Source organism: Heterocephalus glaber, unplaced genomic scaffold (genome assembly GCF_053883595.1).
Source record: "Heterocephalus glaber isolate CG9 unplaced genomic scaffold, H.glaber_assembly_v1.0 deba00000122, whole genome shotgun sequence".
NCBI lineage: Eukaryota > Metazoa > Chordata > Mammalia > Rodentia > Bathyergidae > Heterocephalus > Heterocephalus glaber.
In genome coordinates this window covers 85,669,397-85,681,702 of record NW_028258138.1, presented here as the reverse complement: position 1 = coordinate 85,681,702, position 12,306 = coordinate 85,669,397, and the positions used below count along the sequence as shown (strand labels likewise).

Below are 12,306 nucleotides of genomic sequence, written 5' to 3'. Positions count from 1 at the left end.
CACGGTTTTTTTAGATTTTTGAGTTTGGAGGTTTGGGCTTTTTTTTTTCCTTCTTTTTGACATAACTTACAATTTCCACTCAGGAATAGAGCACTTACCCACACAGGCAGTCCCAGTTATATCCGGAGTGTAGCCGGTTTTACAAATGCAATGATAGGAGCCTCTGTCATTGACACATTCCCCGTTTCGGCAAACATCATGAATAACCTTGCATTCATCAATATCTACAATTTAAGAAATATGTATTGCAATAAGAAACATACTCTACAATGGACATGAGCGTGTAGGGGTCATTTTGGTATAAATTCTAATGGATTGCGTTATCGTATTACGGACTAACGGACTGAAACTAAAGGGATGACAACATAAATTTCACAGGCAATGGTGATTATCCTGAAAGGTAAGCAAAGAACTTTACGAGGTGACCGTGACAGGATAACTGGGCTGGAGGAAAACTGGAATGATGACGGGTCTCCTCCATTCCAACTGCTTTTCTCCTCTGGATCTACAGAGCCCCCAGTTAGACCCCATTGGCCTTTTCTTCCATGTCCTGAGGACAGCTCATCACTGGTCGAGGTTAATCAAACCACAATGCTGGGGAAATGGGATTGGCTTCCCTTTCCGGGTGAGGAGGGAAATGACCCAGAGCCCTAGGGTGGATGGAGAGGCTGGGATGTGGCAGGATGCTAAGGCAGAACGGCTCCACAGAGGAGGGCCTGGCTAACGTGTTCCACCGGGCCCTGAAGCCACTGTCCTCCACCTCCTGGCTCACCATCTCCTTGCTGCTTGGGCGAGAGCCAAGACAAGCACTTCGCACACGAGTTATCAGCCCTTGATGCCAAAGAATGATTTTATACCCACGGCTGGGTGTGTCTGACCTGTCCATATTTACTCAGAAGTGCAATTTAGCTCACTCTCATCGGTCTTGGGAAATGAGTCTTTTCCACCTTCTCACTTTCACGTCCTCCAAAGAAGCATAAATTACTTTAGGTCACTCTATCTTTTTTGTTGCTGTTACTGTTTAGACGGGGTCTCCCTATGCAGCCCAGGCTGGCCTCAAACTCATGGTGATCCCCTTTCTTCAGCCTCTCGAGGGCTGGGATTATAACCACCACTCTTGGCTTTGGTTACTGCACCTTATCTGTTCACTTCTGTCCACATCTTCCTAACATGAAGACAATTTTTAATCTTCTAACTTTCTTGCTTCTGATTCCCAATAAAAACAATATACCAACTCTCTCCTTTTCTTAGTCCCTTTATAAACCAAAACCTAATTGTGACTGATGTTGGGGAGCACAGAAATCATACTAGTGACGGGAGCCTGGAAGGTGGCCTCACCCTTCTGGTTAGAGTGACCTGTGTCTTTCAGATGCAGCTGTGTCTGATGGCCAGGTTTTATTTCCCATTATTTGTATGTCCTCGGTGTAGTATGTCTGAAGTCAATTTCATGAGTTAGAAAACATATTGGTGGACGGACATTTAATGATCGCTTATCTCACAATTTATCTAAAAACTAATCTGAGTAACACAGCTGACTTTTACTTCCATTGACAAAGTTGAGGGCTCTTTTGAGGCAGAGGCAGGGACTCAGGCGCACACAACTTACTCAAGTGGACCAAGGATACTGCAGCCAATGGCCTTGAGCTGAGAAAACACTGTCATGAAGGATTTATCAGTCTCTGACCTGCAACTCAATCTAGCTCCCTACTGTAGGTCCTGTATTCTCACTCGTGTTTCCCAGAAAAAGAGTCCCCGGATGTGTTTTTGGATACTCAACGAGGAACCAGCTCTGCTGGTCACAAATCAGAACCAGGCGCTGTACCTGCTCCGTTGGTCATGAACCCGCGGCCGTGGGGGCAGAGCTTTTTGAAGGCCACAGTGCCCTGGAAAGGGCAGATCTCACAGTGCGGGCCCCAGCCTCGCCCTCCGTCGCAGCAGCACTCAGACTTGGTGACCGGGTTCCTGTTGCTGGAGCCGATCTGGCACATGTTCTGCAGCACCTCCGTGAAGCAGTACCCTTCCCGATTGTCTGCAAGGGTCACCCGCAAAGAGCATTTCAGAGCACAGTGTGCACACAGGGGATAAGAATTTGGTCATCTATACAAACCAAAAAACATGCAATGCTTTACCCGGGACGAGAAGGAGCGAGAAGAGAAAGCCGGCACAGCAGGGAGAGAGAGGATGGCATCTGAGAAGAAGCAGAGAGACACCCGGGAGGGAAAGCATGGCCGAGACAAGCTGACAGCTGTGTGTCCCTGAATTCGGGAAGAGTCGCTCCAGGCATCCCCTGGAGAGGCGCAGAGACACACAGAGATGATCCCGATCACCAAGCGCTCCGAGGGCAGCCAAGAAAGAAATTCCAAGCAAGTGATTCAGGAAAACAATCAGCAAAGGAAGGATTTAGCTGCAGGGTGGCCCCAACCCCAACGGACAATCTCCGTTATACAAACACTTTAACCCTTCCCAAACGTCCACAATTTCTCTGGTTCCCAAGGGGAGGTCTGGGTTCCGAGTATCCCCAGGGTGGGGGCGGGGGGTGGACGTCAGGAAGGGCTTGTTCCAGCGCACTCACCGAGACACTCGTCCTGGGTGGGGCTGGCTGTGAAGCCATCGTTGCACTCGCAAATGTAGCTCCCGAGTGCGTTGAGGCAGCGGCCGTTCTCACAGATCCCCGGCCGGGTCTGACACTCATTCTCATCTGTGTGGTTTCATGGAAGGGTCCAGACAGAGGGCGTCAGTGTGTTCTAGAAAAGCAGAGTCCTCTTCTCTCTCTTCCTTCCCCCTCCCAACTCACTTTCTTTTCTTTTTTTAGTGCATGTTTGCAGTACACAACCATCACATTCCTTGTGGAGAGCTGGTTCGGGGACCTAACACGTTCAACTCACTCTGTAAATATCGGATCTATGCACCGGACTCTAGTGCTAAAGGGATGGGTGGGTACTCAGCAGAAGTCGCCTTCGCCCAGTTCCTCAGCCACCAACCCCCTGCTGGGAGCCCAGCGATGCTGAGGCCAATTTCTACTGCATCCTCCAGAGACAGGTTATGCATGAGAAAGCAAGCGTGCGTGCACACACACACACAGACACACACACGGACACACACGGACATGCGTCCACTGCTGTTTAACAGGCAGTTGATAGCACTTTGACAAGTTCACACCTTGTGTACACTTACATTTTTCACTTAATAAAACTGAAAACTTTTCATATCAGGACATGAAAGAAGACCCTCAAAGATTATCCTGAGTGGAGGGGAGTAAGTCAGAGACGTGTTAAAGTAGTACTGCCATACTTCCTCAGCATAACATCTGGAAAGGTCTCTGTGGCTCTGGGGCACCTAATCTGCAGGGCCTGGAGAGAGGACTAAGACATAATGGACCAGAGTTCAGCCTCCAGAGTTACAAACTCCGAAATCGCTGGAGAGTTTTTGGATTGTCTGATGGTCACTTCTAGTGGCCCTAAAGCAATTCACCCCACACTTGCCCGGCGGAGGGGTCTGACAGCTGGAGCAGGTGAGATCTGGTGAGAAATTCCAATGCCCAGGCTGCTGCTGCCCACCTGAGTCAAGCGAACCCACTGCCCACTGAGGCTGCAAACCAAGGATCCAGGTTGTAATCACTGATTCCCATATTTCCTTTGGACTTTTTTTCAGTATTGGACACTAAACCCAGGGTTTTCCACTGAGCTACAACTCCAGCCCGTTTTTAAATTTTTAATGTTCAGACAAGGGTCGCACTAAGTTGCTAAACTGCCCAAGCTAGGCTCAAACTTTGATCCTCCTGGCTCAGCCTCACAGAGTTCTGGGATCACAGGTGTGCATCACCGTGCCTGTCTGTTTTTTTTTTTTTTTTTTTTGGTACCAGGGATCAAACTCAGGTCCTTGCGCTTGCAAGGCAGGCAGCGGAACCACTGACCTAAATCCCCGGCCCCCGCCTGTCTATGCTTTTAAAGCCTGCTCTTTAACAGTTGCTTAATTCTGTACTTTACAGAGTACAGGGACAATGGGAATCTTAAATCTTCTTGACTGGTAACATACAATATACCTTTTTGGTGTCATTTACTTTTAGAAAGGAAAAGGGTCCATGTGGGAACTTTCTAGTCATTTTCTTCACTCTATTGTGCAAAGCACAAGTTAAGCCTTTTTTTCCATAAGTCAGATCATAGAACTTTAGCTTTCAAGGCCACTGTCGTGATGCTTCCAGTCTGCCACTGAGGCATGAACGCTGCCAAGGTACTGTCATAGCTGTGCTTTAATACAGCGGCACTGACAGAGGCAGCTGGCCGGTGGGCTGCGGGCTGCAGGCTGGAGTTTCTCCTGCCCTGGCCCTAAGCTGTGGTTCCCATGCCAGTCCCCATCAGAATCACTTGGGGCCTAAAACCTGCCCGGGTCCGGACCACCGCACACCAGACTGGCCCCACGCAGGTCGGCCATGTTTGGACAGGGAGAGCCGTGGGTGGGGAGAGACACGCCCAGACCACCCGAGGGGAGGAAGGGAGGGGCAGGCCGAGCCAGGGCCTCCCTTCCTGAAAGTAGGATGGGCCGCAGGCGTAGGGAGGCCCGGCCCAGCCAGTGACCAAGAGGCAGGGCCCCCCCGGGAAGCTGGGACAAGAGGTCTGACTGCGCCCAGGTGGCTTCTGTCTGCTGTCGCCTCCCAGTTGCTGCAAGCTCCTGGCGCAGAGGCCTCTTACCCACACAGCCCTCCCCATCGGGCCTGCGCTGGTAGCCGGGGCCGCAGATGCACATGTAGGTGCCGATGAGGTTCTTGCACTCCATCTGCTTCTCCGCACAGTCGTGCTTGCCCTCCTCGCACTCATCCTCGTCTGGAAAGAACGCGGAGTCACACGCCGAGCACAGACGCTGCCTCTGAGCCCAGGGATGGCGGGAGGCCAGCGCTGCTCCCCTAGGCCCTCCCAGTGTGGACTGAGCTCACCCCGCTTCCACGGGGCGCTGACCCCTCCAGCACAAAAGCGCCCCGAGGAAAGGGCCTTGACCACACCTCGAGCCTCAGCCCTGCCTGACCTCATCCCCTCCTTTCTTACAGTTTTCTGATCCTTTCTGATAGTACTGACAAGACCTTGTATTATTATAATAATATTTCAAATTATGATAACAGCATTTTATCTGCAATATATAATAACATATTGTAAGAATGATGGGTTAGAATATAATAAACCCAAACTTCCATTCCACAGCATTTGGAAGGAATAATACACTGAAATACAACCTTATTCTAGTATGATGACGGGCATTAGCATGATTAACACTGGAGGAATCATGATATAACGGGAGCTCTGCTTTTACACTGCGACAGGAAGCCAGGCGTCCTCAAGTGTCTCCTCCTCCGCCCCTGATCTGAGTGGGTTGGGGGTCTCCCTCCCGTCTCGCTTTGCCTCCTGTTGCGTCTCCTCTTTCTTTACTCTTCCCTCGAGCGTTTTCAGAGTTGAGAAGCCTGGACTTTTTCCTGCACACATTCCCACTTAAGAACACGACCCCCTCCCGCCCTGCTGAAAGCAAAACTATTTCAGGATCATGAGGAGCAGGTGCTACAGGGGAGCCCTTTGGAGGTGCGGGATCAGCCCACTCCCTCTTTGGACATAAAGCTTAACTGAAGTAGGTCCCCCCGTGACCCCACCTTGAAATACTACACCCTTCCCTCTCTCAGAGTTCCCACTGACTCCTCCTCTGTCTTCTCAGGGCATCTGGACACAGAACCCCACAGTCTTCGCCATGCTGTATTATGATTATTTCTCTGTCCTTTGTCTCAATCTCCACCCAGAGCTCTGTGGATGGAGGGAAGCCCCTTTCTTCTTGCATCTTCTCCTCTTGCAGTGTGACTGGTGCCCTTAGGCATGCAACGCTCAGTGGACCAACAAAGGGTGTGCTCTGCAGGCTTGAACTCAGCCTGCTGGTGCTTCAAGCTACAGCTGAAGGGGAAGGCGGCAGGGACAGCCCCTAAAGGGCCCACGCACGCACGGACCATCTTCCCGGTCCCCAGCCCCCTTTGCTAAGGGAAGCTCAGAAGGAAGCCTGCCATCATCTCTAACAAAGAGATCTCACCTTTGCACATCCGCCTGTCTTCTCTCAGGACGTAGCCGGCAGGACATTTGCACTCATAGGACCCGTAAGTGTTCACACATCGGAAGGCACAAAGCAGAGGGTTCTGGGCACATTCATTGATATCTGCAACAAAAGAAAGTGAGAAAATAATGAAGTATGGACATCAACAATAAAAAGTGAGGGGGCAGGAGGGAGGGAGGGAGAGAGAGAGTTAGACAGACCAGGTGTGGTGGCGCACAGCTGTAATCTCAGCACTCTGGGAGGTCAAGGCAAGAGGACTGCACGTTTGAGCCCCAGCCTGGGCATCCTAGCAAAGCCCACTCCTATCAAAAGTTGCAATGCCAAATTGTCATCCACAGGATGGAGCCAGCAGTCTCTGATTTCCAAGGATTATACAAGCAGTTGGTTATTTTATTTCTGGTAGAAGGAGGATGACCATATATCCTGGTTCTCCCAGCAGAGTCCCTGTTTATGTCTGCTGTCTTGTCATAATTATCAATGGTTATTCTGGTGGATGAGAAGCTACAGGTCGCCCTACATACGGGGACTTTTCTGAAATCCTGGCTTGGAGGACTTGCATCAGAACTGAAGCTGATCCCCCAAATATTGTGAGCCCCTTCCTCCTCCTCACCGGACACAGGGCTTCCTGTGAGTTAACATGACTCTTCTCCTGAGAAACAGTGCTCCAGATCATTTTTCACTCACAGAGACCTAGCTCACCTACACGCCCAGCTTCTACCCTTCAATACAAGGACATTTTTATAGGTTTCATGGTTTGGAACCATCCGAATGTGTTTTGGAAAACACCTCCCCAGGGATCGTGTTGCTCCGCAGTGATGTCCCTGTGATGGGGACAGACAGCACAAGATGGAGCTGAGGTCAGGACAGTCACAGGGGTTCAGTGACAACCCTCAAAGTGGGTGCTGATGGCCATGTGCTAACCAAGAGCTCCCTCGGATGCCAACCTTGCCCTCCGCCTCCCCCTTCATCCTCAGGCCAGTGAAGCTCGGCTTCAGAGTGTACCTGTCCAGTGCCGGCAGGACCTCTCCCTCTCCCGCCCCTTAGAGTTTGTGACTCCGAAGATCTGCACAGGGCCGGAAGCTGCATCTCTGCCAGGTCCCCAGAGGTGCCGGGTGGAGGATGCAGGGAACACCCTCGAGAGCCACTCTCTTCTACTCACTCTCCCTAGCTTTCCCTTCTTCCCATACCTCCTATCAGACAAAGTGATAGCTCATTCTCAGATCCTTATGCGGTTCGGGCAACCTTGCGTGCGTGCTATGGCTGCCGCCGAATGGCTATGGGATGTTGGTCATTATCGCAGTGTGAAAATGTTTCTACAAATAGAAAAAGAGAGAAGAAAAAGAAAGAGCTCACAGGAGATACAGGGAAAAAAACCCCAAGATCATAGGAGACAAGGAAAAAAAAGAAGAAATAGAAAATAAGATAGAAGGTGGTAAGGGAAATAGGAGAAATAATCCAAAAATAAGTAGTGGGGACTCCCGACAGGTACCCAGTGCGGCTTACGCCCCAAGCACCTGCCTTTTCTCACATATTCTCTGCAGAGGGGCCCACACGGAGAATAAATGAAGGAATGGCCCGCGGGCTCAGGTGTTCTTGTTCTGCACACCTGAGTGGTCCTCAGTATTAAGCAATTGCTACAGAGAACCAACTCGAGCTTCAGGCGCTTTTACCTTCACACGTCATCATCGGGCCAGGCTCGAAGCCCTCCTCGCAGGTGCATTCGAAGCCTCCAATCACATTCTTGCAGGTCCCATTGCCGCACGGGTTCCCCACGGAACACTCATCGGTGTCTGCCAGCGACAGGAGGAGACCAAAACGAGGCGAACTGAGATACAAGTGGACTCAGATAAGCCATTCACGCTGTCCGCACACTCTGACCGGAAAGTCTTGTCTAATGTGTTTCATGTGCGTTCTTCTCTTGCAAGAAGCGCACATCCTGTCATCAAGGTTTAGGCTCTGTCTGCTCTGCGGCACTGGCCGGGACAGTGCTGAGCCCCCGGCACTTGTGCTGCCCGTCTGTGTGCTCCCCCAACCCCCTGCACCGTGGAGAGGCTGTCTTCTACCAGGAGCAGCCGCCCTGGTGGTTAAACAAGTCCCCTCCAAGCAATTTAGACAGAAGTGCATCTCCGGTATGGCCCACATTACATCACTCTACAAGAAGCCTTGGCCATGATGGAGTCTTGCCAGATATACAATAGAAGATTAAACTGACGTAAAATAAGAGCCCAGAGGTTAAGGAGAATTAATACACTGGATAAAATCAAGATTCAAGCAGATTTTGTTGCTTTTGTTGAAACAAGATGGTTTCCATTAGGCTGAAGAAAGGCTAGAAAAAAATATCTTTGGGGTATGACATCTCAGCAACCACAGAGAGAGAGAACATATCTTACCAGGGAGACCTAAAAAAATACATATATGCCTCCTACCCCATCCACCTGAACACTCACTGCTCTTAATTCTGACCCATCCTTGGGAAAGGAAACTTAATCAGAATGACACTGTTATTTCTGCTGTCTAAAGCCTGGAAGAGTAGTGGCCTATTGTCAAGGGTTATGCCTTATGTTGGGGCTGCAAAGGCAAGAGAACATGGTAGGGAGACCCTAGGTGAGAAGCACCCTCTGCATCTACACATTAGCCCTAAGAGAAGATTCCAAAAAAGGAAACAGAGATAAATTTGCTTTTGTGCCTCATGAGGGACAAATAATTATTTCTCAAAAATAAAAGGAAAAAAGAGCATACAATTTCTCCTTCCTGTTAGTAGAAGTCATAATAATATCATTGCATTTTAAGACTTGGAAGGCTGATTAGAAATAAATTACTTCAAGTGAATAATATATCCCAAGGCAGAGCTGGGGCTGAAATCCTGAAAAACCCAGACTCTTTGTATGAAAAGAACACTTTTTAGCTTACACAGACAAACCTTCAGGATTTATACCACTATCAATTCAGATGACACTGAATTGCTTTGGAATTCTTTGATAAGTGAACATGATGCTTGGATTGAACTTGAAATTAGTGCAGGTTAGGGTCAAGGGCTCACCACAGGAGCCCTTCTTGGAAATTTCAATAGAGAGGTTAAAAGAAGAGGAACTCAGGCTGGGTATATGGCCTTTCATGCTACTAAAGGTATAAAATCCAGGTAAGGCTGGCAGTTGATATCCCAATGGAATCAGATGAGGACCATTAACAATTTTTAAAATTTCACTAAGAGCTTCAGCAGGATGACCTGCTTCCCATGTCTCTCAGGATGTGTCCAGTGTCTGTCTTGCCCATTGGACTGCAGGGTCCCCAGCAGGGAGGACCTTCTTTGCTCAGTGACTTGTAGTGGCCCCAGAGTCTAGTGTTGTGCCTGGCACACGGTGGCGACTCACGAAGGAAGCATGAATGGATGGGCGAAACGTAAAGCCCCGCCTTGGCAGTTACAGCCACTAAGAATGCTGTCTCGCTTCCTGCCTATCCGGAAGATCCCAGAGGGAGCCACTGGCCCCTACTCACCCACACACTCGTTCCCTTCCAGGATGTAGCCGAAGGGACACTCGCAGCGGTAGGAGCCGTCTGTGTTGATGCACTGCCCGTGTCTGCAGACATCAGGCTCTTTGCACTCATCCATATCTTAAGCAAAGGAGGAGAAGACGGTGAATGCCAGGGTATTTTTCTTAATCCAAAGATAAACCAGTCCTTTCAGTGTCTGGTCAGCAAATATGAGGTGTCACAACTGGTATCTAAGCGAAATTTTAAAAATGGAGCTTGATTTTTTTCAAGGTGGCTATGGAGAAATCAAGAGGAAGAGCACAGGCTGAAGGGCGCAGCTGAGACTCGAGGCCAGGCTACTCACCAACTGCGGAATCGTCAGGCCCCACGATGATGCCACTTCCGAAGGGACAGATCTGGCGGAAAGCCTCTGCAGAGGACACGGGTGCGCGTTAAGAGGCAGACCGGCAGCCACCAGTCACAGGCTTCTCTCCGAGCAAGCGGAGGCAGCCAGAAGGCCACAGCTGTGATGACCGGGACAAGCCCAGACACCAGGGGCAGGGGCAAGGCTGCCCAAGGCGTGTGCTTTGTCCGCGGGCATCTGACTGCTAACGTCCTTAGACAACAGCTACCCAGCTCCTGAAATAAAGTCGCCTTTCATGGGCTTCTAATCAGACTTACGATGAAGCTGCCCCATGGTCTCAAAGCTGTGACCTCGGGAGAAAGCTGGCGGTCACACGTACCGTCGGGCTCTGTGGGGCACAGCTCACAGGGGTCGCCCCAGCCTTCTCCCTTCAGGGCGCAGCAGCACTCCTGCTTCGAGTGGTTTCTGGATTTGGGTGAAGAGCACTTCCCTCCTTCGAACTTCGCATAGCAGTAGCTCATTCTCAAATCTGCAGTGCAAATTCACGGTGCCCGTTAGTGACTTCCCCATGAGTGCTCACTGTGCAGCAGCGAAGAGCAAACACCACGCTGCTCCAACGTGTCCTCTCGTAGGCACAGTATCCCTCTGTGACCGTCGGTCACTCACTGGTCACTTTTAGTAGGATGTGGTGAACAGATCCAGGTGGCTTTAACCCTATTACTCCTCAGTGGAGCCAACATTTCAAAATAACCTGGCGTCATAATGACATCCGACACCCACATCTGCTGGTGACTTCAGGATTGGAACATTGGCAGGTGGCCACAGACACAAGATCCCTTCACTCATGCCTCTGCCTGCGTGGGTACTGTATGAGATGCAGCATGCACACTGGGGGCTGTTCAAACCAAAGTAAAAGCTCAGGTCCCAGGGATAGAGCAGATAAAGACCGGGAACTGGCAGAGCTGCAACAGGCAGTCACAGAGGTGGCGCCTGGCAGAGGTACAGATGCCAAGTGCGAGGGGGCTGTGTGGATCCACACCATGCACGCGGCGCCACGCCAGCATTCAAGGACTTTGGTTAGCTCAACACAGACAGGGAAAGAAGACTTCGGGGCTAGGACTGGGTAGGACAATCGTTCTGTAAACGAATGTATGTATTTCTTTAATATTGATTACTGTTTGGTGACCCTAGGAAGATGGTTTATCTTTCCTACATAATTCTCCAGCATCGCTCGACACAATTTTGGAAACTGACTTTTCCATTTCTTATAGTACAAACCAGGTGACTTTTAAGAAGTGAGCTCATCCAGGGGTCTGGAATGTGCTTTCCTTCAAACTAAACTTCCAAGGTCTTGCATGACTCCTCTCTGACTGCACAAGGGCTAAAATCTGCAGGGTTTAAAGAAATACTTTCAAATCTACTCTGTCCAATTCCTTTTTCTTTACTTCTGATCACCTCTGCCTTCTTCGCTGTCTCCCCAGCCGTTTCTCAATTCCAGAAGCAGGAAGCAAGCTGCCATAGCCGCCTACCCGTTTTTTACTAAGGCCATTTCCCCAGCTTTAATTTTAGGCAAAGGAAACAATGTAAAAAGTAATTGAGTTGCCAAAGATCACAGAAGTCTTCATGAATTAGTTAAAAATATCTATCATTTATCAATCTACCCACCTGTCATCTCTATCTACCCATCCATCCACCTATTATATTTAATTAGCTTCACAAACCCTATTCAGCTGGTCTCCCGATGAACTCACTCAGCTCCTCAATGGCTACCAGCTCTTCCAGCTAAGTCCTCTCTGCAATTTCCACTCCATTTCCACCTCTCATCGTTCAACAAATGACCCTTCTGAAGGCCAAGAGCGACAAAAGCCCATTCTTGTCCTGACACCCAGATGTCTGCTTTGCTGAGAAACCTCAAGGTCTAGCGAGTGTCCATTTCCTGGGAGACCTTTTGATTCCCTTCATTCTTTTTTTTTTTTCCCCTTCATTCTTCAAGTTCTCTGTCACATACAGTGCTTTGTATTCATCAGTATTATTTTTACTGCTTAGGCCTTAGGCAAAGGCTAAGATATAATCTAAGGGCTACTTGCAGAACTGTCCCAACAAATACACTGAAACCCACTCTCCCCTTTGTCTGCAGTTTTCTTTTTAACCTAGATCTGTGCCTGGCCTGCCCCTGGCGTGTGGAGAGTCTCTGTCTTCCTCCCGGTGCTGATCTTGCTCCAGAACCCTGCTCTCCTCTCCCTCACCCCTGCACACCCAATTCAAAATCACGAGGTTTCCAGTCAGTCTAGGAGACCAGCTCCCGTCCTTCCACTGTCCCCTGATGGCACTTGCTGCTTCAAAAACATAATCCAGAGTTCTGGGAAATTTTCTCATTGTAGCACAATAGAATT

General features: G+C 49.7%; 1 protein-coding gene across 1 annotated transcript in view; it reads right to left on the bottom strand.

Annotated features, from left to right (window-relative positions):
* Fbn1 (fibrillin 1) overlaps positions 1–12,306 on the bottom strand; it is a 232,064-nt gene that overhangs the window by 13,710 nt on the left and 206,048 nt on the right. Inside the window, exons 51-59 of the mRNA XM_021261460.2 lie at positions 10,293–10,442; positions 9,914–9,979; positions 9,574–9,690; positions 7,749–7,868; positions 6,058–6,180; positions 4,689–4,820; positions 2,573–2,698; positions 1,823–2,029; positions 99–224 (exon numbers count right to left, since the gene is read on the bottom strand). Coding sequence (XP_021117119.1) covers positions 99–224; positions 1,823–2,029; positions 2,573–2,698; positions 4,689–4,820; positions 6,058–6,180; positions 7,749–7,868; positions 9,574–9,690; positions 9,914–9,979; positions 10,293–10,442 — 1,167 coding nt within the window. The remainder of the gene's footprint in view (positions 1–98; positions 225–1,822; positions 2,030–2,572; positions 2,699–4,688; positions 4,821–6,057; positions 6,181–7,748; positions 7,869–9,573; positions 9,691–9,913; positions 9,980–10,292; positions 10,443–12,306) is intronic.